Source organism: Hipposideros armiger, unplaced genomic scaffold (assembly GCF_001890085.2).
Source record: "Hipposideros armiger isolate ML-2016 unplaced genomic scaffold, ASM189008v1 scaffold_201, whole genome shotgun sequence".
In the NCBI taxonomy this organism is placed as follows: domain Eukaryota; kingdom Metazoa; phylum Chordata; class Mammalia; order Chiroptera; family Hipposideridae; genus Hipposideros; species Hipposideros armiger.
The window spans coordinates 2,235,194-2,261,213 of record NW_017731551.1 but is presented as its reverse complement, the minus strand read 5'-3'; the positions used below and the strand labels follow the sequence as shown (position 1 = coordinate 2,261,213).

At 49.6% G+C, this 26,020-nt stretch overlaps 1 protein-coding gene and 1 long non-coding RNA gene across 2 annotated transcripts in view; one reads left to right on the top strand and one right to left on the bottom strand.

The window, feature by feature from the left end:
- The first annotated feature begins 5,455 nt into the window (after positions 1-5,455).
- Positions 5,456-7,878, top strand: LOC109388510 (uncharacterized). Its single transcript, XR_002125227.1, has 3 exons — positions 5,456-5,958; positions 6,998-7,124; positions 7,441-7,878. It is a non-coding gene; the product is annotated as an uncharacterized LOC109388510 (long non-coding RNA).
- Positions 7,879-8,241: 363 nt separating this feature from the next.
- Positions 8,242-26,020, bottom strand: part of CLEC2L (C-type lectin domain family 2 member L) — a 22,803-nt gene continuing 5,024 nt past the window's right edge. The window contains exons 3-8 of the mRNA XM_019653244.1: positions 25,889-26,020; positions 18,010-18,084; positions 15,420-15,586; positions 14,374-14,474; positions 12,313-12,425; positions 8,242-9,629 (exon numbers count right to left, since the gene is read on the bottom strand). Of these exons, the coding sequence (XP_019508789.1) occupies positions 12,314-12,425; positions 14,374-14,474; positions 15,420-15,586; positions 18,010-18,084; positions 25,889-26,020 (587 nt within the window). The 3' untranslated portion in view covers positions 8,242-9,629; position 12,313. The remainder of the gene's footprint in view (positions 9,630-12,312; positions 12,426-14,373; positions 14,475-15,419; positions 15,587-18,009; positions 18,085-25,888) is intronic.

The following is a 26,020-nucleotide window of genomic DNA, read 5'->3' as shown; positions in this document are numbered from 1 at the left end:
CCCCGCCCCCATCACTCTCCTCACTTGTGTTACTGCTCATTTAAACTTTCTCCCGTGGCTTTTCCAGGGCACAATCATTTCTGGCCCCCAAAGCATGTCCTCATCCTCTTTGTGTGCATCTTTTTAACCAAATGAAGTAGACCAGGAAGTCACACTTCGGGGCAGCAGAATTTCTAGTTTAGTAGAATCACTGTATAGATATAGATGTTGATATATATGTTTGTGTATATATATATCAAACCAAATTTCGGATAGGAGAAGTATAGCTTTACGGATGAGGAGGTAAGTCGGAGTCAGCGTTGGCGCAGCAGACGAGCCGGGGACAGCCCAGGCCGCACCTTCCATACCTGGGCCTGAGGCAGGGCACCGTGCGCCCTTGTCACCCACCTCACCACAGCGCAGGCAGGTGGCCCTGAAAGGTGTCGCTGCTCTCTCTGGGTCCCCAACATCAAGGGCATAGATGAGGGAGGGAGGCAACAAATCAGAATGACTGGAATTTTCCATTCCTGTTTTGCTTTGACCACATGTATTGAGCTGCCGCCTCTGATATTATATCACGTTTCCAAAAATGGTATCCATTAGGATGGAAAAGGAATGGACCTGTAGAAATGTTTACCTTTCAACTGCCCATGAATTCAGTACACTCTGGATAGAAAGACTCACTCCCCAGAATGAGAACAGGGAAGAGGAGTGGTGATGCTCAGTCACCAGTCCAAGGGACGCGGCTCCCTCCCCAAGGTCATCTCGTCTAGATCTTTCTACCAGGTCATCTCAGCTCAATAACCCTGTGAAAGCCCTGGTCTGTTGTGTTCCTTCACTGTACGGTTTCTGTAATAAAAAGTGTTAATCCACGTTAATCTTTGTGAAAATTATTGCGTGCAACAGTATTTTCTCGTGTACCTCTTTTTCCTATGTGAATTGTCCCTCTTTTCTTTTTTTATTTATAAATGTCTACTTTTTTTTTTAAAGACAAACCAATGTGTCGTAGACTTCTATGTAACCTACCCCTTAGTCTCATATTATAGGTATGTTATAAGAATGGATATTTTACTTGGCTTTAGAATGTTTTACAAGAAAAATAATTCTTAACTGATCAAGTCCTTGCTACTAAAATGCTTGTGTTTTTCATCATGACGTCGTGTGCTTCTAAATTAATAATCATTTTCGTTGTAGAAAAATGGAGTGAATTTATATTAGTCTTGGAAACTAATAATAGCATTGTAAATTTATGAGATGATTTTAACAGAAAAAAATTATAGAAGAATATAGTTATTTTAATTGTAATATTACTAACTGTAGGGTGAGAAAGGGGGGGGGGTCCGGTTGTGGTGAACTATGTTATAGCTTGTTACTCACAGTTTCTTTTTGATCATTTTTTCGGTCTCTGAGGTGAAACGAGTTATTAATTAAAATTTGTAAACTCACATATGCATATTGTATATGTGTAGAAATGTAATCACACTTTGTCTTGGAATTACATTAAACTGTTTGGAGTCACTGTACTTGGCCTGGCACCCTTATTTATTCTAGAACCAGACTAGTCATAAGACGAAAGAGGTCATTGTTGCCCGTGACATCTTTCGGAAGTTCATTAGCCCTTTGGAAGTTATTTACTATGTCCGAACATGTTCAGAACCCACTGCTGCATTTAGAATTTGCCAAGGTGGCCATGTGTAGCCGTAGAAAAAGGGCCTAGAGATATTCCACTACCAACCCCTGTGCAGCTGGGCAGCGGACAGTCTCCCTTTGCCTCTTCTGAGCCATTTCAGCCCCGTCTGCTTCCTAACCCCGGCCCTGAGGCCTGCGTCATCGCTGTCACCTGTCCTAAGAGCTTTCCAACGTTCATCCCAAATGTGGGTGCAGTGTGGGGCCTTCCTTGGCATCCAGGCCCTGCCCTCAGCAGACTTCAGGTCAGGCGGCCCCTCGCTGGTCGACGTCATCACCGGGGCCCTCCCTGGGACTTCCCACTTGAGCTGTGAGCTCCACAATCCCTTCCTGGCCCTCACACCACAGCCCTGCCACCTCAGGAAGCATAAGAAACTCCACATCCTCTTCTTACTGCGGCTTCCAGCATTTTCTTATGGTAACATGTACATAACATAAAATGTACTATGTTAAAGTGGACAGTTAGTGGTGTTAGTACATTCACAGTATTGTGCAACCATCACCACTTGCTATTTCTAGGACTTTCATCATCCCAAACAGAAGCTCTGTGCCCATTAAGCAATCCCCATTCCCAGCCCTTGGCAAACGCCCTTCTACCTTCTGTCTCTGAATTTGCCTATTCTAGCTAACTCATGTGAGTGGACTCATACAATATTTGCCCCCTTTTATGGCTTATTTCACTTAATGTTTTCAAGTTTCATCTATGTTATAGCATGTATCAGGATTTCCTCCCATTTTAAGACTGAATAACATTCCATTGTATGTATTAGGTTGGTGCAGAAGTAATTGTGGTTTCGGACTGAATTTTAAATCATTATAACTAGGCTCGAACACATCTTTATTAATCAAAATAGGAACCATTACAATCAACACATTTTTGCCAATGAGAAAAAAAGTTTGTTTATTCCTGTAGCATAAAAATCCATCCTTTGGGATTCAACGAACTCTTGGAAAGCATTTTCTGCATCCTGCTGGTTGTGGAAGTGTTTTCCCTGCAAAAAGTTGTCGACATACTTGAAGAAGTGGTACTTGATTGGCAAGAGGTCAGGTGAATATGATGGATAAAGCAAAACTTCGTAGCCCCGTTTGTTCAACTTTTGAAGCATTGGTTGTGCGACGTGCGGTCGGTCGTTGTCATGGAGAAGAATTGGGCCCTTTCTGTTGACCAATGCCGGCTGCAGGTGTTGCAGTTTTCGGTGCATCTCATCAATTTGCTGAGCCTACTTCTCAGATGTAATGGTTTCACTGGGATTCAGAAAACTGTAGTGGATCAGACCAACAGCAGACCACCAAGCAGTGACCACAACCTTTTTTTGTGCAAGTTTGGCTTTGGAAAGTGCTTTGGGGCTTCTTCTAGGTCCAACCACTGAGCTGGTCATCGCTAGTTGTCATATAAAATCCACTTTTTGTCACATGTCACAATCCAATCAAGAAATGATTCGTTGTTGTTGCCTAGAATAAGAGAAGACAACACTTCGAAACGATTTTTTTGATTTGCAGTCAGCTCAAGAGGCACCCACTTATCTAGCTTTTTCACCTTTCCAATTTGCTTCAAATGCCAAACGACCGTAGAATGGTCGACATTGAATTCTTTGGCAACTTCTCGTGTAGTTGTTGTAAGAGGATCAGCTTCGATGATTGCTCTCAATTGGTCATTCAACTTCCAATGGCCAGCCACCAAGCTCCTCATCTTCGAGGCTCTCGTCTCCTTTGCAAAACTTCTTTAACCACCACTGCACTGTACGTTCATTAGCAGTTCCTGGGCCAAATGCATTGTTGATGTTGCGAGTTGTCTCGCTGCTTTACAACCCATTTTGAACTCAAATTAAAAAATCGCACGAGTTTGCTTTTTGTCTAAAATCATTTCCATAGTCTAAACTACATATAAAATAAACAGAAAGTAATAAGTCATTAGCAAAAAAACATACAGCAGGAAATGCACATTAAAATGATGTATACCATAACCACATTTGTTTAAGAATGTATTCCAAGATCAAAGGCAAATTTCAACAATGCAAAAGCTGCGATTACTTTTGCACCAAACTAATATGTATGTATCATATTTTGTTTATCCGTTCATCTGTTGATGGGTGAGTTGTTTCCAGCTTTTGGCTTTTGTGAGTAATGCTACACTGGTATGCGAGCACCTGAGTCCCTGCTTTCCATTCTTTTGGGTTGCTGGATTACATGGTAATTCTTAACTTTTTGAGGAACTGCCAAACTTTTCCCCAATGGCTGCACCATTTGACATTTTCACCAGCAACGCACAAGGGTCCCAATTTCCTCACGTGGCCATCTTACCATAGCTTCCACTGACAGTATTCTTGGGCCTCAGGACCACCAACCTCCCGACCCTCCATCTTCTGTGCCTCCTGGTCTCACAGGCTTCCCAACAAGCCTAAACCTCATCCACCTTCTCACCTGTACCCTCAGCTCCCTGCCACACTCACCTACTCTAGATGGATTCAATCACCTACAGCTCTGCTCCTAGCTAGGCCCAAGCTCCCACAGCTGCTGAAGAAGACCTTGGACAAGGTCCTGCTTTCCGTGCTCATCAGCTCCCTCTTGTGGCTAACTGGAAATCTCACCACTCTCATCCGACCCTCTACTCCCCAGCGTGACCCAGAGAAACCCAGGCCAATACAGAGCTCCCTCAATCCCGCCCCCTTCCAAACACCTGTGTGCCTCACGTGTCTCTCGCTTCAGCCTCAGAGGAAGAAGGGCCCTGCGCCTACCTCGTCCCTTCTTCACTCTCCAGAGCTCTTTCTTGTCAAGCCTCCCACCCCGTTTTGGACCTCCGTGCTTTCTCACACCTGTGCCCTTCAAGAGCCAGTCTGAGCCATCCCTGGGAGGCTTGCCCTCACGCTCCTGATGAGGTACGTGTCCCGTCCAGGTTCCCAACCCATTGTGCCGTAATTCTCATTATGCCACGCTCTCAATGTTGTTTTCCCCGATTTTTCCTTCCCCACAAAACTACAGAATCCCCACCGGTAAGGATTTATCTCTCATCTCTGTTTCTAGGGGCATCTGTTACAATGCCAGGCACAGAATGGGTGGTCAGCAAATACTTGGATATGTGCTTGGCCCATTTTCATTGCCTAATCAACCCGCCTTTCCACTCCAAATTCTGTGTCTCCCAGAATTCAGGTAATAATACCAATAAAGCCCTAAGGGCAGGCAACTCTTGAACCTGGGTTAAATTCAACTCAGCCAAAATTCAAGTTACTAAAAACCCATGCCAAAGATTGGGACAAAACTCTTCTACCGTACTTTTCTTTTTTAATTAGTAATGCACTGCTGGGGGTCACAACCTGTGGAAATAGAGAGAAAAGCAGACTCTATACACCTGTGGGATAAGAGTGCGTCAATAGAAACGCAGTGCAGCTGTGTATAAGGATCTCACCACCTGTGTCTCTGGAAAGTTATTTAAATCTAAAGTGGAAAGAACATTTTCCTGACAATATGTTCCCTCAAGTATACGCAATACTGGGGTCATAACTAATCTTAAATTGTCTTAGTGGCTCGCTCAAACTGATGATGAACGGGAAGTGGAATTCTAGACCCCACAACAAGTACTACTTCCCACCTGAGCCAAGGAGCCGCGGGAGAAGGACCAAGTCAACCACTAGATGGCGCTGTCACCCAGAGGCCAGCTCGGGACTTTGGCTTCTGAAGTCCATCCTCCGGTATCAACATGCCCCCCTGGCTTTGGAGGCACGTGACTGGGTGGAGGTCATGCCCGGGAGCCTTTTCCAAACAGTCAGGTGTACAATTTTTGCGAGAGTCTGAGTTTCATGTTTTCTAACTCTTCCTTAGAATCGCGACGCTTAAGCAAATATTAAATAAATATAAAAGCCAAAGGCAGCTAAGAGCAACAGGTAGCTATAATGCCGATAGAGTGGGTGTCCTCGTGACCACTGAGGGTGCTCAGTCAGTCCCTCCCTTCGGCCGATACTCAGCTTTAAAGAAGACGCCTTGGACCCTCCCGCCCCCGCCTCACACTTGGACCCTGCAAACTTCCTCTTCGGAGATGTATTTTCTCCGCAGCTTCCTGTGTACACTGCCTGGCACTGCTTGACGATGGAAAAAAACCAGCGTCCGGCAACAGCCCTAACCCTCACTCAACAGGGAAGAAACAGAGCTAAGAGCTGGACAGTCCTCCGTGTGGTGAGACCATCTCCTCCCAGTTGTTCAGTGTTTATTACACGTGCTGACCTACAGGAGGCGTGTGGTCCCTTCTAGGAGACACTGTGCATTTATTTAACAGCGCTTCAAAAGCAACCCTGGATTAAGGTACTCTTGTAAGAAACCATCTACAAATGGCAACTACTTTTGTCTTTTTATGTGCTGTTTAAATGCCTTCTGATATTTTATTGCCCTGGCTCTCAGAATTCTTATCCATTGCAGACTAATGCCTGCTGCTCCGAGGAGAACAAATTACCCATTGATAGATAAAAGGCCAGAGCCAGCAGGGAAAAGGGGCTGCTGGGAGGAAGTCCCGTGGGGACAGACCGGCACAGGCACAGGCCAAGGAGGCATTAGGGGAGGAGGCAGTATTGGTGGCGGGGTAATTCCCAGCATGGCTTGGGAGTCAGCCATATTCAGGTTCAAGTCCAGGCTCTGTTGTTTATGACTATTAAAGCTGGGAAATCACTTAACCTCTCAAGCCTCAGTTTTCTTAGCAGGAGAATGGGGATAATACTACCTATGGCAAAGACTGGCTGGATATTCCTCAAAGCCACTTCCTCTAGCACATAGCTAGATTGTATTTCCTGGTGTTTTTTGTTTGTTTGTTTTAAGATTTTTATTGGGGAATTGGGGGGATGGGAACAGTGCTGGGGAATTGGGGGAAGGGGAACAGACAAGTTGCTGTCGTTTTGTTCTTCAGTCTAGTTGTGGAGGACGTTGCTTCACTGGCCCAAGTTGGAACCATCATTGCGCTCTTCCCGGGCGAGGCAGATCAGTCGCCGGCTTCTGGATGGCCGCTCACGGCGGCTGCTGGCCGCTCACGCTGGCTGCTGGCTACACACGGTAGCCCATGGCAACCCACTGCCACAGGGGCTGCAGCCTACGCTGTCGCCGGTGACTCACAACAGCCCAGCTCCAGGTTGAGCTGTTGTTCAGCATCTTAGCTGTGGAGAGCAGTGTCACTGGCCCTCATATGTCGGATCCAAACCGGGGCCCTCTGGCGTCCCAAGCCAGCTCTTAACCATCGCGCCGCTCGGCCGGCCCAAGTATTTCCTGGTTTTCTTTGCAGATGAATATGGCCAGAGCTGACCCCTAAAAAAAAACTCACACATTTATTCACACTCTTCCCTCAATTTCTGGCCAGACATGGAAGAACCGATGAAGGACTCTGAGGGCCTGGAGAATGGTGGGGCCACCAGATGGCAGAAGCCCAGGTCACTGGACGACTTCCTGCTCTCCAAAAAAACCACACTGGACAAAACCACAAAAGAGTAAGAAATAAGTCTTTCTATTATATTTAAGCCACTTAAATTTCAGGGTTGTTTATTATACGTTAACCTATCCTATTATCTTCTTTAAGTGTAATGTAGGAACACAGGACATGTCCCAGGGGGTGTGGTAGAGAGTCCTGCCATACACCAAGATTTTTTGCTTTCCTTGCCGCACTTGGAAGGATTGTATTTCCTGGTCCCTCTGAAGTTAGGTGTCCAGTGACTTGCTTTAACCAAGGAAAGGTGACACGAGTCCTTTCCAGGTGGAAGCGTGTAAGAACCAGGGCACATTTCTCCATGTTTGCCCTCCCCCCAGCCGTGATTGGTCAAGTTGGAGGTTTCATAGGACCGAAGCATCCTGGGACCCTAAGTCAAGGTGTGGCGGACAGGTTTCCTTGAGCGTTGTCTGAAGCAGTGCACGTGTGAGTAATAAAGCCTCTGAGAAGGTACATTTTTATTAAGCACTTAAATATGGGCCAAGCTGAGTAAGCACTTTTTGTGAGAAATACTTAGCACAGTGCCTGGCCCTGATAAGCTCTCAATTAGTGTTCATTGTTATTGTTATTCCTGTTTTGTCTTAGATGTGTCTGTATTTGCTCAAATGGATCCTGTGCTTTAGATTACAGGACACTCATGGATGTCGCAGGGTGGGTGGCCATCTTTGCTTATCTTTTTCTCTAAAACATCTGAAAGTTGTTTTAGAGAAACAACTTCCAGCTGAACTGGAAGTGCAGATTTCTGGGATTAGAGACAGAGTGGTATACAATAGGGTTGGCAAACTGCGGCTCACGAGCCACAGGTGGCTCTTTGGGTACGTTCTGTTTCAAAAGCTTGCTGACCCTGGAAGAGCCAATCCTGTTCCTCACAATTTAAAAATTATTCGAGAGCCATATTCGAGAGCCATGAATATATTTTTACATAATCACCATTATGTGAATAATATCCTGTAAAGATTCCATAAAGTGAAACTATGATAGTTTTATTTTCCTTTTCAATTTTACTTCAGAGCCCCAGTTCATAAGCCGCAGTTTGCTGACCCCTGGCGGCTCTTCCGTCTCAAAAGTTTGCCGACCCCTGGTATAGAGGAAAGCGCACTTGAAGTAGGAGTCAAGATCAATTTAGTTCAACACACATTTATTGAGCACCTTTTGTATGTACCAGGCGCTAGAGAAACAAAAAAGTGAGCGTGAATCCCTACCCTCTAGGAGCTTACATCTCTTTATGGACGGCAAACAAGTAAACAAATTAACAAAGCATGATCCGTGCAATAATAAGAGTATAAACAGGAGAGGAGAGCCATAAGACCTGACTAGTTCTGGCACGAGCTGTGTGACCTTGGACTTAACCTGTGTTACTTAACCTCTTTGGGCCCCATGGATAGTGAGAATGGGGTCGATCATTTCTAACCCCTGAAATTCTAACGTCTACTGTTCTCCAAACCCTGTGAGGTAAGCAGGGCAGGCATGAGTTCTACTTTATAGAGGTGACGCCTGGGGCCAGAGAGCTTTAGCACAATGGCCTGCGCTACACAACCGCTTGTTGATAGAGCTAACTCCCTACTAGTCTTCGGAGCCAGGCCTAGTGTGTGTCAACTCCAGTCTGCTTTGGCAGAGAGGTGGGCACGGCAAGAGGCTTCCTGGATGCCCCCAGTTTGAATCCCACACTCACTCCCAGTTTAGAGCTGGCTACAGACCAAGAAGAAGAAAGAGGCAGTTACCTCCCCACCTCCATCCCTCCTGCTGTAAGCACTCAGCAGACAGTGGGCATTTTTGAAAACCAGGTCTTGTCTTTTGTGGAACTGCACAGTGATATTAGCATGATATCCTGGGGATCACAGGAACCTTCAGCAGCCAGCGCAGAGCCTGGCAACCCTCCCTGAGCCTGGCTTCCACTCACAGCCGTCTCCTCACCCACTGGGCTCTGTGTATTGATGCAAAGGACATTTTGGAGGCCTAGACTGCCCTTCCTCACACACACACACATACACACACACACACACACACACACACACACACCCAACCCTGTATTTCCAGACCACCCCGACTGAGCCACCCAGGATGTATGTGCATGCTTTAGGGAATGTTGTGAGCTCATTTCATTGAAGCAAAACCAATTATAGAGTTCATCTTTGCTGTGCCTCTAAAATTATGCCATGCCCACCGAAGCCAAAAAGACAAATTTTCTGACTGTGGCAGCCACTGCTGTCTCCCACCGTGGCAAACAGTTAATGACGCTGTGGGCAATCTTATGGTCAAGTACCACAGTCTGAACGCATGCTAGGTGTGTCACAAAGAGGCCAACAACACACAGTCCTTGCTCTCCAGGGGTTTATAATCCGATGACAGGAGCAGTCTGATGACATGAAGAGACGAGTGGTAGATGGCAAGGCGACAGATGGACCATGTGAGAGGCTCAGTCTTAAGTGCTGGAGGTGCTGGGGAGAGGGAGTGTCACTGAGGGCTGCCGCTGTCCTGGATGGTGTCCCAGGGAGGCTCTAGCTGGGCCCTGGAGGGAAAGACATTATTATTTGCATTGCCCACTCTCTCAGGATAATTCATATGAAAATCAAATGAAGAAGATAAAAGTGTCCAGAAAAGGAATCGCCTGCAGGCATGTGGACACCCTTCCCAGGGTGGCCCCTTCTCCATCACCAGCACCCACAGACCCCCTCCGAGGAGCTGGCCTTAGATCTGGATGGCTGGGTGGGGGCCACAGGGGCCACATAGCGGCTTCCCAAAAGCCCTGTGGGTTCGGGTCGGCGTTCAAATACTGCCTCCACCTCCTCCTAGCTGTGTAATATGGAGCAAGTCCCTTCACCTCTCTGAGCCTGTTTCCTCATCTGTGAAAACAAACAGGTGAGAAATATATGGTGATGGAAGAAGAACTGACTGGGTGGTGAGTACATAACGCGATCTATAGATCATATAGAAATGTAACCTATGTAATTTGAAACCTATGTAATTTCACTAACCACTGTCACCCCAATAAATGTAATAAAAAGTAAAATAAAATCCTTTGGAGAAAAGAACAAGCGAGCGGGTGATGCGGCCCTTGCAGGGCTGTGAGAGATTAAGCAAACACTAATTAACCCACTAGCACCTACCACCCCAGTGAGTCCTCCTGAAAAAGCCCTCCCTGTCACCCTCCATCTTCACAAAAGACATCTGAGGGTGGCCGGGTGTGCGTGCTCCAGCCTTCCAAAGACACCCTGCCTGCTGCAGGGGTTACACCGAGGACCCGGCTGCGGCTTCAGTTCTAATGCGCTCCGAGCTAAAAGTACTCAGTGCTTCCCCCGTGTGGCCACCGGAGAGCATAGCACCGGGCTCCACAGCCCCGCAAACACCTCCAACAGTGTGGGGAGCAAGTGTGGGGAGGGTGGGGACGCTTGGCTGGTTTATAACCTTGGGAAGCATTTTCTGTATTTCTGAAGATTGGCATGCCAGCGTTTTGGTTTTGTTTTGAGCTTTTTGCCTTGGTAAGCACCAGATGAGAAAACTCTTAAAACATTGGTGACCCGGAGTCAGGGTTCCTCTAAGCCAGTGGTTCTCCTAATGCCGCGACCCCTTAATACAGTTCCTCATGTTGTGGTGACCCCCAACCATAAAATCATTTTCGTTGCTACTCTAGAACTGTAATTTTGCTACTGTGATGAATCGTCATGTAAATATCTTTTTGTTTTCCGATTGTCTTAGGCGACCCCTGTGAAAGGTTGAGAACCGCTGCTCTAAGCTGTTCTAAACTGATTAGAATTGTCGTGTGGTTCCCAGGACAAACCCAAGGTTAGGAGGGAGAGCTTACTTGCCAATGTGCCTCGAAAGCTTCAAGCAACACGCTTTGGAAAACTGAATGAGAAATACACCCTGAATGGCACGGACTCACGGGGCCCTGTCCTTGCACATGGCTTCCTTCCCAGCGGCTCTCTCCCCTCAGAGCCCCCAGAGCAAGACAAGAGCACAGGTCAGTAGCTTCTCCTGGCCTTGGGACCCTGCCACGGCATAGTTTTGTCCCCTGTGGAGCATTACCTGCCTCGGGGCACTTCTGTTAGAATTAAATGAGGTGGCACCTTAGATAAGGTGTTAAGGCGTCTGAGCCTGCTTTTTTTTTTTTTTTTTTTCATGAAGCAAGAATGGCTAGGATGTCTTTTTATGTGGACATCTATTGTATTTTATGTGGACAGCTATTTTTTTTTTTTTTTTTTTTGCGGCGGGGAGGGGGGGTATATTGTGAGAGCCAGGGGCCTGTGTCAGAACAGGGGTGCGTGAAAGGGCCCCCCACCCCCTCCCCCAAGCAGCAGCAGCAGCAGCTGACCACTTCCTCAACCCCCAGCCCCTCAATACACAGCCGGCAGGTGCTGGGAGGGTGGTGGGCTTCCTGCCACCCCCACAGGCCCACCACCACCACACTGAGTTTCCTTAACTTCATTGTCCACCCAGGTTCCCCACTGGCTTCCCAATAAAGACAAAATACGGAACCACAAAGTTTTTAAAAATCTGGAAAGCATGCAAAAAGGTCAACAAAACCAAGTTGATGGTTTTGTCTGGAATCCGACAATGAAAGATCCGAGCAGAGCACAGCTGGACCTGGTTTCCCTCTGTGCTATTTTCTGAAAATGGGCCAGGACCCAAATTCGCGCAGGCAGCTCCCAGGAAGGCCGCCTACATCTCACCAGGTCAGCGGCACCAAGAAGAGGTTGGGGAGGCCTGGGCCCCCTGCAGCTTGCTCTGGGGCTCCAAGTGTGTGTGTGTTGAAGGAGGGGGCACTCAGAGCCTCCCCAGGCCCAGGGGAACCGCCAGCCCCCGCTTCGTCCCCAGGCAAACCAAGGGGGACTGGAAGGGGGACCCAGGTGAGAGGAAGCCTTCCCTCCCTGTCTCCCCAGCAACCAGGAGATAAATGACTTGGAGGCTGCAGGTGAGGTGCTGTGCGTGTGGACAGTAATGCAATCTGTGTCAGTACCAGGGGACGGTGTGCTTGCGTGTACGTGTGTGTGTTGGGGGGCCAGGTGCCTACACCACTGAGCATGTGGCATTCATCTGCTGAGCCACAGCACCTGCCCGGGGCCGAGGAGACCAGGAACCCAGGCACATGGGCCTTGGAGGGGGCCCGGGATGGAGGTCACCCTCCTCACTGCTTCGTCTTGGAGAGGAGTCTGGGGCAGGCAGGTCTGGCCTGGCTGGGGGGCCTGACCCACCTCATGTGTAGGCCATCTTGCTGCACACCCAGGGCCGGGTCATCAGACACTCCGTCGACACCAGCCTGGTGGGCTCCACGAAGACACACTCCCCCGGGCCCGCGACGGGGAATCTGTGGGTGGGAAACAAGAGACCAGGTGCTCACGACCCGCGACATACAGCCCATCCATCCCTGGGTGGCCCCGGGGGGCCCTGTGGTGTCTGCCCCTCTCTCTGGAGTCACCGTCCAGGACATTTAGCCCCAAGACCTTTCTAGTGGGGACACCCATTGTCTCCCTACTCAGAGTACCACGGCCCCAGCCACTCTGCGGATGCCCCACAGACGTTTCCTGGGCACACTGTGCACTTCCTCGTCTGCTTCTACATCCTCGCAGGGTCGTCTCACTCATCCCATGAGCCAGGAGTCATGGAGGATCACCCTCTGCCCACCCTGCCTCGCCGCAGCACCCTGTCTGCACCGCGGGGCACCACATCACAGCCTCCCAGGGGCCTGTGTCTGTCTGTCCCCACCAGCCCCCAGACGGTCAGCTCCTGAACAGTGGGCTCCCCTATGGCACAGTGTCTGCCTAGCACAGGAAGAGCTCAGTAGAGATGAGAATTAAATTCCCTGACAGGCTAGGAGTGGACCCAAACAACCCCAATGTTTAACACCAGGGGCTGTGTTGCCCAGGAAATCACTGACATCATTTGTGGACCTGGGGGTGAGTCCCTGCCTAAAATCATCCCTTTCATGTCCCAAGGTTTCTTCTTAACCTCATTTGTTCACCCTGATCTGAGCACCCTGCCAAGGCCGGAGCTGGGGCCTCGCTAGAGGTGACATCAGAATGACCCCAAGAGGGAGTCTGTGGGGGGCAGGACCTCTCAGTGTCAGGGAAACGTGGCCCCAAGGCCCTTGGTTGCCAGGTGGTCAGCACTGTGCAGACCCCAGCCTCCAGGGCGCTCCCTGGTTCTGGGAGCAGGAAGCTTCCAGAAGGGGACAAAAGGAGGCAGAAAGTGCAAGACTTCCTCAGCAGTGTTAAGAACAGATCTGGGCAGGAAAGAGAAAGAGGAGAGGCAATGAGAGAGGTGGAAAAATGAAGCGTGCAGGAGACAGGGAAAGGAGGTGGAAGGAGGTGTCAGTGGGGCCACTTGCCCTAAGTCAGCCCAGGATGGGAAGGCAACTGATCACCAGCTTCTGGCCATGGTGGAGGGCTGGGGTCTTGGGGACCTTAGGGAGGACACTCACGTGTCATCATCAGGTTAGCAGCTGTGCCCCCACCTGGCTCCTCGTGGCCTATTCCTCCAGCTGCAGGGTCTGGACTGAAAGCTGAGGCTTCTATTCCCTTAATCCCTGCATTTCCCTAACCTAGACTGCCCCCCCCCACACACACACACACAGTATCACCACCTCTACTGTCACAGCCATACACCCCTACCACCCATGACAACTGCCACCATCACCCACACCACAAACCAGTCCTCGGCATCACACACCTGCCACCCCATCGCGTGCTCACTTCCACGCCACTTGGGCCACGAATGGCACCACCACAGCACATACCCAGCCCCCTCAGAGCTGTTTTCTCTAAGAGGATGCTCGGATCCCCTTTCTTCCACAGTAGCAGTGTTTAGGTGGCACATGGCTGCCCAGAATAGAGGCCCCACCTCCCACCTTCCCTTGCAGCCAGGTGTAGTCATGTGGCTAAGTTCTGGCCAATGCAGAGGGGCGTCCAAGGCACAGGCTCCTTTTCCTGTTTCCCCCCGTGGCTGAGCCACATGCAGCCATGCAGACAGGCCACTGCATGGAGGGGGAAGACACAAGACGAAAAGAGCCTGGACCCTGGCGGCAGGAAGCTCTGATGACTACTTCATGGGGCAGAGCCCCCAACCAGCCTGGACGTCATGGGTGAGAGAGAGAAGTAAAGCATTGTCGTAAATGGGTCTCTGTCCCACACCGCTGAACCTAGGGGCTGTAGTTCTACTTAGCACAAAACCAAGTGATTCTCCCTTGGGAGGTGTCCAGGGGGGCTGGGTGCTGCCCAGTCTAAGCTCAGTGGCCAGAAAATGAAGCCTCAGCTCACGTGTCCGGGTCAAACGGGTCCCCGTTGACCCAGTGGAATTCATCCCCCACTCTGCGCAGGCCAATCCAGGGTTCCCTCCGCGTGAACTTGAACATAAATTCCTGCACCAAGGAAAGAGGGAGAGCTCAGAGTCAGGTGCAACCTCCTAAATGCTCACACTTCCCAAGACTAACCTCAGCTTGAAAATTGACTGCCAAGATGGACAGATGCCGAGAGGAGGGTGCCTCACTGTACCCCCAAAGTGAGGTGCTGGGGTTACAGAGAGCCCTGCATTCACACTGACTACCCAGCAGTCGCCTGCAATGGCCTCCAAGGGACCCGGCTCTGGGAGCATACCCACTGGCCCAGGAAACCTAGAATAGGGTTTGTCCCTCGGGCTCAGCGGCCCAGGGCGACAGCAGTCCTAGTTCGCAGGAAGCTGACTTGCCCACTTGATGGGTTATCTGGGACAAATCTCAATGCTCAGCTTGGTTCTCCTTCTACCCGCATACTTCCAGGGCTTCCTCTGCAGAAGGGGGATATTATACTGTGTATCAGAGACAAACAAGTGATTTTTAGGTTATGTGCTATCATGGATCGCCACACCACTGTTACCCTCAAAATCCAAAAGGGCCAATTGACTCTCTGATTGTGTTTCTTTCACGTATCTATTGGTAAAACTCTTTGGGGTGTTACATGAGAGCTCATGTCCTGATATGAACTAGTAGGAAAGGCCGATGTGTTTTTTCTATGTCACAAGTGCATTTGCAATGTGTAATCCTTACACGTTACAATACAGAGTCGAGCAGCTCAGCAAACCAGCCTGGCATGACACAGATGTCCTTGACAGGAGCAGGTGAAAACGAAGGCCACTCGTGGACCTGCTCAGACTCTGAGGGGCCAATGTGCACATGCCGGGCTGTGCGGTGGCTGGGTATGCTCTGGAAACACGTCACAGGGGCAACCTTGGGGCGTCCTTGGGGTGGGTTCTCCCTAAAGATTGCCTACCTCACACACACACACACACACACACACACACACACACACACACACACACCGGCGCTCACCAGCTCCTTCTGGCTCTGAATCACAGCCAGCGCGGCTTCGTGGGAGTGGCAGTACTGCCTGCCCGTGTTCCAGTCTCTCGGTTCCTCAGAGAAGAAGTAGCATTTCCTTCCATAGAGCAGCCAGTCCTCTGGGCAGGGCGCCTCACATTTGATACAGCCCTTGGAAGCTACCGGGAAGAGAGAGAGAGAGGGGGCTCCGCATCCAACAGCACTCCTGCCCCTCCACCCCGGCCCTGCCTGGCCCCACCTGGCCCCACCTGTTCCCCGAAGAACCCAACTCTGCTCCCTGCAGGTCCCTCCACCTGCCTCAACTTTGATGCCCTTCATTGACATGGCTCATGTGGACGTCTTCTCAGGTGAGTACCTCTCACAGAGCCTGGCAGGCAGAAGGTTGGTGACTGATGCATAAGGAAGAGGAATTTGGAAGGCTGGCCGGGACACCACCACGAGGGGATGTGACAGCAGGTTAGCCCTTGGTTAAGATCTTCTCACTCGCTCTCTCTCTCTCTAAACTCTTCAAGACATGGAACCCCAGAAACTCAGATCTGGGAGGGACCTAGAGGCCACTGGTCCTCCCTCAGAAGCCAGGGTGAGAACCATTTACAGGCTGCTCTCATTGGCCTCAGCCTCATTAGCTAACACGGCAGCCCGTTCCACCGTGGACATGCTGGAAAGTTCTTTTTCAATTCTGAGTTCCTATCTGCCTTCCTGTGACAGTGTGACCCCGGGCAAACTCAATCTGCCTTCTACTGCTCTCTTTTAGAAGGACACCAGCCCCCCTGCTCCAGGCTTAAACAGACACAGTCTCCTCTGGGATTCCTGGCAAGCGTTACCCTCCGGACCCTTCTCCATCCTGCCTGGCTCATGGCAGGGTGCCCCCATGGCCACTAAAACGCTGCCACCAGAACAGACTGGGAAGGACAGAAGCGGCCCCATCACCAGCAACAGTGATCACCACACCACTGCTTTCCAGCCTGCAGACCTGTCTCCATGAGGAGAATCCGTGGGTGTGCACACATGCACTTTTCTGGGAAGGGAGCCCAGAGCTTCCGTCAGATTCTCAAAGGGCCTCCTTGCCCAAAGGAAATTAGCCATACTCTTCCATCATTTTCATAGGCTCTGCTTCCAAACCAGGTCTCCCCAGCAGCCCGAACATGTGTAAATCACTTTTTAAAATCCAAATGAACGATCTTATGTTTCTTTCTTTCACATTTATCTCACTCACATTGGCTCATTTGAGTTTTTAAAGATACATCTTAATCTTCTTTTTTTTTTCACCCATCATATTAAACATCCCTTTTTGGATTTGTATCACCTACAAATTCTATAAGCATCTTTTTTATTCATTTTCATATGAGCGATTGATTAAATACAGACCAGGAAAGAGCCAAAAACAGGCCCACAGTACTCCAGCCCCTCAGGACCTCCAGCCACACTGACACCAATTAATTAGTGGACACTCTGCATATCTTGGTGAGCTACAGGTCCACCTGGGAGTATTGACCATGGCATGGCCACATTTCAACTGCCTTTCCACAAGGATCTCTGAGGACACTCTGTTATGCTTTATTGAAATCTCAATATGCTGCGATTACACATTGCACTGACTTCCAAACCCAGCAACAAGACAAAAGGAAACCGATTTCATTTGCAGTCATTATTCTAGGTGAACCCAAGCTGGCGCCAGTGGTCACCAGATTCTTTTCTAAACACTGACAAACACCCTGCTTATCTTATCGTGCATGCCCTGTAAGTGAGGATTTGATAGGGACTGATAATGTCAGTGGACTTTTCACCCATTTTGAGGTGCCCGCCTCTGGTCTTGCAGTGCTTCCCAAAGATTAAAGATAGAGGCACGCTTTGCAAACCCTTCAGAACCCATGACATACTTTGACTTGAACGCATTTGAAACAGCCAAATTCCCTGCTCATTTAGCCTCGCCTTTCCTTAGTGACAATGTCCTCCTTTTTCATTCCCCTACCCTTTCAGTCCCACACACCACTCTGGGCTGCTCAGGCCCCTCCCCTTGGGCTGTTCTCTTTCCTCTACCTCCTGGTCTCTAGGGAACCCCTATTCATTCTTCAGGGTTTGGCACACACGTTTCCCCATCATGGAAGCCCCCAGCAGTAACACCTCTATATCTGACGTGTCATACTCATCTTTTTTTTAATCCCTAGCACTTAGCCCACGGCCCTAACTAATACACCTCAGGGCTCAATAAGTGTTTGTTGAATGAATGAATGTGATCTTTAAAGGCCCTTATCCCAAACTCATCTCCTCCAAGAAGCAGAAGCATTGCCTGCCTAACCCACCCCAAGTCGGTTCTGAGTTCGCGTGGCATTCACGTCATAGTACCAAAGTCACATCTCCACTTTCCCTGCATGACTTAGTAAAGGGAACATGTGGAGTTGTTGTGTGAATAGATTATTACAGCCTAAAATCTCCTCTAGAACTAATACTCCGTTTTCTATTTACTTTGTCCCCCCACAGACTTCATGGTACGTCTGGAATTTTTCTTGACCTAATTAGACGTGCTTTTGACAAGGTGATATACACGGAATTGCATACATGCTCCGACATCCATGCTCACCCAAGATGCTCATCACCACCAGGATGGCGAACAGAAGAACAGCAATGGCTCCCAGCAGGAGACGGGTGGTGGTGTCTGCAGAGAAGAGAAAGGGTTCAATTCCTGGCCACCCACCCACCCATCACCACACAGCCAGGCCCACATCCTAATACTGAGAAACTCTGGGGGTGGAAACCAGCAACAAGCCCTCCAGGTGCTGAGGTCAAAGAGTTCCAGGGCACAGTCCTGAGTCTGTGATTCCCTGGCTTGATAACCCTCCCTCCAGGGCTATGCACTTGAACTTCTGTGACCGTCAGAGCTTTCCACTCTTTCGTCTCCTGCTGCTTCTCTGCCTGGTCCCTGGTTTCAGCCACACAGACCCCTTGAAATAACCCAGCCCACCCTCCCAGCCCGGCAGCTGGGTTTTTGCCCCCAGTGTTCTGACCTCCGCTGCTACCTCTTTAAATCCCGCCCACCCCTACACCATTCATCCTCTTTCCAAAACCTTTCCCCATCCTCTGGCTGCTCCTTTTTCATTTCCTTGTTACCATTTACATTTTTTATTTTACATGTAATGAAAGAATCATGTTAGACTTTAGACATAGGGTCTTTTAATGGTCTTTTTATTGTGGTAAAATGTACATGACATACAAGTTACCATTTTAACCATTTTCAAATGTACAATTAGTGGCATTAATTACATTCACGATATTATGCAACCATCCCCACTGTTGGTTTGCAAAACTTTTTCATCACCTCAAGCAGAAATCCTGCTCTAATTAAGCATTAACTCCCCATTCCCACCTCCCTCCAGTCCCCAGCAACCTCTAATCTACTTTGCATTTCTATAAATTTGCCTCTTCTTGGTATTTCACATAAGTAGAAACACAATATTTGTCCTTTGGTGTCTGACTTATTTCACTTGCTATAATGTTTTCGAGGTTCATCCATGTTAGAGCAGATATCAGAATTTTATTCCTTTTTATGGCTGAATGATACTCCATTGTATGAATATATACATTTTATATATCCATTCACCTGTTGATGGACACTTGGGTTGTTCCCACCTTTTGGCTATCGTGAATAATGCTGCTATGAACATTGGCGCATGTTCATACATTTGAGTATCTGTTTGAGTCCCTGTTTTCAGCTCTTTGGGGCATATACTTAGGAGTGGAATTGCTGGATCATATGGTTATTCTATGTTTAACTTTATGAGGAACCACCATGCTGTTTTCTGGCTACACCATTTTGCATCCCACCAGCAATGCCAATGCACAAAAGTTCTAATTTCTCTACCACCTCACCAACACTTTTTAGTTTCCTTTTTTAAATTATTATTAGTATTGTAACCATCCTAGTAGTGAGAACTCCCTTTTTGTTTTAAGTCTTTTTTAAAAGCAAAGTTATGCATGAGCATAGAGGAAAGTAGCACCTCCATCGACCAGTGCTGGTCTGTACACTGGTACTCATCCATGATGACATGAGTACCAGAAGTGAGAGGAAGTGTCTAGAAACTTTTATAGCAATTTAACATGCCATGACATCCACATGCATGATCATATTTCTAGTATTTCATTTGTATTGCACTTCACAAAAGATTGGGAAATGTTAGACCTCTTAGATTGGTCCTCCAAGTTTCTTATATTCCCCCCCCCTCCCTTATCTACTGTCTCTTTGCCATTTTGCTCAATTTCCTGGAAAAGTTTTTTCAACTTTATCTCCCTGCCCTTGTGCTAAATTTTTCATTTCTGAGATTATTTTTAATCTCCAAAGTTTTTTTGGCTTTGTTGCTGCTGTTCCCTGAATACTCCCTCTTAAAGCATTCTGTTCTTATTTTAATGATGCAATCCTTTCTCTCATCTCTCTGAGGATATTACTGATAGGGTTTTTTTGTGGGGCGGGGGGACAGAAAGTTTATTCCTCCTGGTATGGTGTCTGTGTCCTCCAACTTGCTTTTCTTCTGTTCATTAGTTTTGGTCTCTAGCTTCTATGTTAGAGACTCCTCGGATGTCTGGAGGTCCTTGGTTATTTGTTCATGATTAAGGCAGGAGGCCTAGAGTTCACTGTGGTCTCTGAGACCATGGAGGGGTTTCTTAACTGTGGAAGGTCACAGCAGATTGATCCGGCTGGGCTGATCCTCAGTGCTCCCTGTATGCTGACCTCCTTGGGTTTTTCCTTTTGGGTCGGTCAGCCCTGGAGAAGGCTTTTCTGGTTTCCCTCCTGGAAGGTGTAGGCTGGGCCAGGAAAAGCGGCTGGGAGGCCATCCTTGGCATTCCATGTGGAAATGTCGCCTTAATTGCTTGCTCTCAAATGGGTTGGTATCTAGAGACCCTCTCTCAGGAGACTTAACCCTCAGGGATGGGAAGAAGTTGTACAGAATGGGAAGAGGATCCAGGGATCTAAATTCTTCCTAAAGAACTGTTCAGCCAGTCCTCCTGTAATCAGCTCCATCTTCACGCACTGCCATGGTGACTAGTGGCGCCATCCTTGTGCTTTTGGGGTCCTGCATGTGATTCAGGTGGCTCCTGTGCCGGTGAAGTCAGTTACCACTCATTATTTACCGCCTAGCTCCCAAGTTTGTTGCTGCTGTCCTCTGTCCTGTGCCTGTGGTACTTATGGACTTTTAAAAGTCCCCTAACTGCTGTATTAGTGGGCTTTGGAAGGGAAAAAGAATAAATGCATGCGTTCAGTCTGCCATCTTTACCTGATAGTCCAACAAACATTTTGGAGTCCTTCCTATGAGCAAGGTCAACGCTGGCAAGTGACCAGGAATCCGGAGGTGGGTGGCTCCATGTACAGTAAGAGCAGAGATCCTGCCTGCCCTCGAGGGCTGCGCTCTTTCTGTATCTGCTCTGCTGTCCTCAGTGGCAATTTGCTGTTAGGCGGGTTCCCCTTGAGCTGCATGACGGCTGCCTGTGGCAAGTGCAATGTATGTATCCTGCCCTTCTTTTCTGTTCACACCTCTCAATCCTCTTCTAGAATACTGTCTCTGTAACCCTTTGTGCCTGGAGGATAAGAGCATAGTGGGTTCAAATCCCAGCTCTGCCACGTTCCAGATGGCTTAGTTACTGAGCTTCTATTTTATTTCATTTTCCTCATCTTTAAAATGAAGTAATAGTAGTATCTGCCTGTTAGAATTTTACGAAAATTCATTGTATAGTACATAGAACAGTGTCTGGCATGGAAGACTCGACTTCAGTGTTAGCAGTTACCATGGTGACAATGATGATGATGAGCCCACAGGCTCCTTTAGGGTATGAGCTGCGCTCGACTCACCTTTCGATTTCCTATAAGAGGGCTAAGCCATGGCCTTGCATCTTACAGAATACCCACTGGTACTAAAAACACAGGGAACTTAGCTACGGTGAATGGCTATGTCCTTGGTCAGCCTTAAACTCAACTGAGTTTGTAGGAAGGGGAACCCGGACAGACACCTGCTCTCTGGGGGAAGGTGGTCCGTGTGTGCGTCTCCAGCATCACCAGGACTGAAAAGCCTCTTCACCTCTCATGGGGATATCTGCTCTGTGGACAGAGAGAGGACACTCTAGGAAGCCCGACTCATTGTTCGCTGTCTGTGTCCTCCCAGAGGGAGGCTGTGGGCTGGACAATCCAATCCGTAGGAAACTATGCTGTCCTAGTTTCCGAGGGTGGGGGGAACAAAGTTCCACAAACTAGGTGGCTTCAAACACCAGACATTTCTTATCTCACGGTTCTGGAGGCCAGAAGTTCACGGTCAAGGGATCGGCAGGGCCACGCTCCCTCTGAAACCTGTAGGGAGTCCTTCCTTGCCTTGTCTTAGCTTCTAGCAGTTTGCTGGTGCTCTTTGGCATTTCTTGGCTTATAACTGCATCCCTCCCATGTCTGCCTTCACCGTCACATGGCCTTCTCCCTGGGTGCCTCGGTCTTCACGTGACTGTCTTCTTATAAGGACACCAGTCATATTGGATTAGGAGCCCACACTGCTCTGGTATGCCCCCATCTTAACTAATTACAGCTGCGATGACCATATTTCCAAATAAGGTCATATTCTGAGGTCCTGTGGGGTTAGGACTCCAACATATCTCTTTCGGGGGAACACAACGCAAGCCATCACAAATGTCTCACTCAGCAATCCTTTCTGCTAGGCAAGGCCCTTATTATGCTTATAAATGGATATGATTTAGCCTCATGTTAGAAAAAATGATTTTTAAAAAGCTGGCTCCCAAGCCCAGGCAAATCTCCCATCACCCTCACACCCACAGTTGACGCCTCTAAGTTGTCAGGGCCACAGCCTGGCAAGCACGGCCTTGATGGTGCAAAATTATCCAATGTAGAGTTTGGTAATTTTGACATTTTTAAGAGGCTTTGCTAAATGTATGTGTGTGGTTTTGATCAGGAAGTCGTGGGTTTATGCCTAATCAAGAAACTTTCAACATTAAAAATTCAGAATCGGTGAGCATTGAAAAAAAATCTATAGCCTGAGAGATGCAGACTCACTCTGCTCCCACTGCCGTGCACCCAGGCCACTTTTCCCCACTCCCACCCCAATGCCAGAAACATCCCCATCTCAAATCACCTCCAGTCTTTCTAGAACCCAGGTAGATGCTCTGGGTCACTTTTTCCAGCCTCTCCCCCGAGGCTGGGGGTGGAAGGAAAGGTGAGTATCCACAGATATTAACAGAGAAGACTTAATCAAGGAGAACTTCCGACTGGCTTTCTATTTATAAAGCTAACTGCTCATTTAGGGAAAGTCTTAAAGACCTGGGCTCTAGTTCCAACCTTATGATTTAAGGAGCTCTCCATTTCACTTAACCTGTGAGGAGGAAAAATGGTCTGTGCTGGAGGTGGTGGGATTGTCTGAGGACAAGAGCAGGAGAACAACATGCATCTGCAGCACAATTTGAATCTCTCCAATTAGCCTCACCAAGCCCGATGTCCTTGGTCAGCGCGGGACGGTGTAAGAGCTTTCCTGTCAGAGAGCCCTGCGGCAAACCCAACAGGGTTTCCTATGTTAGCAACCAACATGCGTCCTTGGGCACAACACTTGGCTTCTCTGAGTCTCAGTTTCCATCTCTATAAACTAAATATAACACTCAACAACTCCCCACGAGGGTAGATAAGAAGATTAAATGATAGCTGTTGTGAAACCCTCCAGCACATAGTAGGTGCTTGATAAATGTTCAGCTCATGGTAATAAAGGAGTACAGGTCCCCTAAGTATTCAGCTTGGACATGTCTTGCTTCTCTCAAGACAGGTGCTTGGCTAAGCAGGGTCCCCATGATCCCCAGACGTGGCAGACCCCTCGTCCACCACAGGTGTTTTTAGTGTCCGTGAACTAGGATCATTACATAAACTCCAGTTTGGGGTGGGGAGTGCACTCAAGGTAGGCAGGGCAGCAGTCAAAGGATTTCAACTGAGCTCCCCCATCAGGGTTTGCAGGAAGCCACGTCTAGGTCACTGTGGAGAAGACCTGCACACAGCCCACACCCCAGCACCTTGATCTGTGTAACCCTGAGAGGCAGAAATGATTATCTAGCTTGGCAGATGAGGAAACTGAGGCTCAAACAAGTTAAAAAACCCAGGCAGTAGAAGGGTCTGGCTTGGGTTCACCTGACTCCAGAATCTATACGTTCTTTGCCCCCCAGCAGGCTGCCTCAGCCCCTGTCCTGTGATTTTTTCAAAGGCAGGGATGTTCCCAGTGCCTTGAGCTGTGTCTGGACAGTGTGGGCACTCCATAAATGTTTGTGGAAGGAAAAGAAGAGTGAATGGATGTGAGAGAGCAGTACAAAGGCTGGCACTGGGCCCACACGCCAGCACCCTGGAGAGCACCAGTCCTGGTCCACAAGCTCCGCTCTTCTGACAGGAGATGGCAGTGGCCAGCAAACACCCAGGAGACCCTCAGGGAACTGGCAGGTGGGAGGGCCCCTCACAGGGACTCAGATTCCAGAACCTAAAACACCTGTGGAAAAAGTCCATAGGCCCCAGATGCTGAACCCCCAAGGACCACAGGCGTCAAGGGTGGGGCTGATCTTGGGTGGACCCCTTGGAGGAGGCGGGTCCAGAGGGGGCATGCGATGCAGAGACAGGCCAGGCGGGGAGCCACACCAGGACATGTGAGACAAGGCTGGGCCACAGGTAAGCACTAACAGGGAGTGGGCTAGACTCCCCAGCAGCCACAAGACCCTGTGTCCCAAGACAGCCCCTGGGCCATGTCCTGCCTCGCTCACAGGTGGTCAGCCCAGCCATGGTTGAGAGTAAGAAACAGAAGGGGCCAAGGTCAGGGCTGGAGGTGGAACAGGGATGAACACGCCAGAGGCATTGAAAGAGGCCACACCACCCTGAAGTGGCCCAAACCATCGGGGTTTCGAGTTAGATTAGGGCAGACCCTCCCAAAATCTTACAAATGAATGAATGAAGAAATACAGGCAGCAGGAGTGAGCAACTTCAGGGAATAACGTGGACAGGAGGAAGGCAGGGGGTCACAGGCAATTCCAGCAATGCACCTGGACATGCGTGTCAGAGAGAGGGCTTTGTCCACCTTTACTCAACTCAACTCTTCTCAGCCTAAGGCTCCTCTGCAGGGGCTCTTCTGCTCCAAGATCCAACATCTTTGCCCCTTTTTTCCTAAATCACCAGGCATCTGACTCTCCCCCTCCCCCCCCCAGAGTCTGCACAGCCCCTCCTCAGGCAGTCCACGTCACCTGGCCCACCAGCCTTTGGGCCAAACACTGACATGACAAACCCCACCTCTCCCTCCTTGGCAAGGCACCGGCCCTGGCAGGTGCTGGTTATGTCCCTCCCCTGACCACTGCCCCTCCTTCCACACTGACCTTGCCTTGGTCTGACCCCTCAAGGCCACCACCACTATTCCAAGGGCAAACCCAAGGTTCTCATTCTGGGCTTTACACCTCTCGGTGGCTCCTTCAAAGTCCAAACTCTCTGGCAAGGCCTTGGTGACCATTCAGCATCTGAGCTCTCCAGGCTCATCTCTTCTCACCCCTCCCTCCCATGCTGGTGTCCTGAAGCTGAGTTCCTCACAAGGGACAGGCTGGCTCTAGCCATCGGGTCCCTGAACATGTCATTGCTTGAGCCTAGTTCATCTTTCTTTCTCTCCACACCTCCTAAGAAGTCACCAATCCCAGGAAGCCCTCCTTTTCTGACACTTCCTAAGGGTTGGGTGATCCGGACTCTGGGCTTTCCTAGGTAACGCTGCCCAGGTCCTCAGCCTTTGGACTGGGGGGTGTCAGGAGTACCGAGGCGCCTCCAGAGGACCAGCCCTCTCTTCCCAACTCTAGCATGCCCCACACTGCACACCACCAGTGGCCAACACAAGTTTCCTCAAGGAACTCAGGAACTTTACATTTATTTTCCACTTTGCTTACCGCCTCCTTGATCAGCCAGGGGTCGCCCCTCTGACTGGAAGGGGTAGGGGGGACCCATGACCTTGCAAGGAAAAGCCTCCCACATATTCTCCATCTCTCCCCTCCCTACATGGCTCCATCACCACTAGGTGCCCCCCCCCAACTCCTTTCTCACAGAGCACCAGCACCTTCCCTGGTGTCTACAGCTTTTGTGGCTTTGCCCAAAGCATCTCCACCGCTACAGTCACCCCCTCAACATGCCCAATAGGTGAGTGCCAGACAGTAACTGCTCCCCTTCACTCATGAGGGAACTGAGGCTCAGAGCACAAAACCTGCTCCCAAGGTCAAAGAGTGAGTTAGCTGCAGAGCTAGAGTCACGGTGGTCCCGTTACCTCCCTCCCCGCAGCCCCAGGTGTGGCATCTCATCGCCCTGAAATCGATCCTCCCGGTTCCAGAGTCATGCTCCCCGCCTTCGCCTCCGGGAGACGGGCCAAGGTGACTGTGACCCGCCTTCCCGGGTCCCCAGGCCGGGGGATGGAGGGCCGCTCCGCTCTTACCCTCCAAGGCCGCCTTCCAGCTGGTGCTGCCCTCGTAGCCCGAGCCGGAGCGCCGCAGCTGCCCCTCGGGGCCGCGGGCCTCCGCCTCCGCGGGCGAGCGCGGCCTGGGCGCGGCGGGGGCGGGCGCGGGGC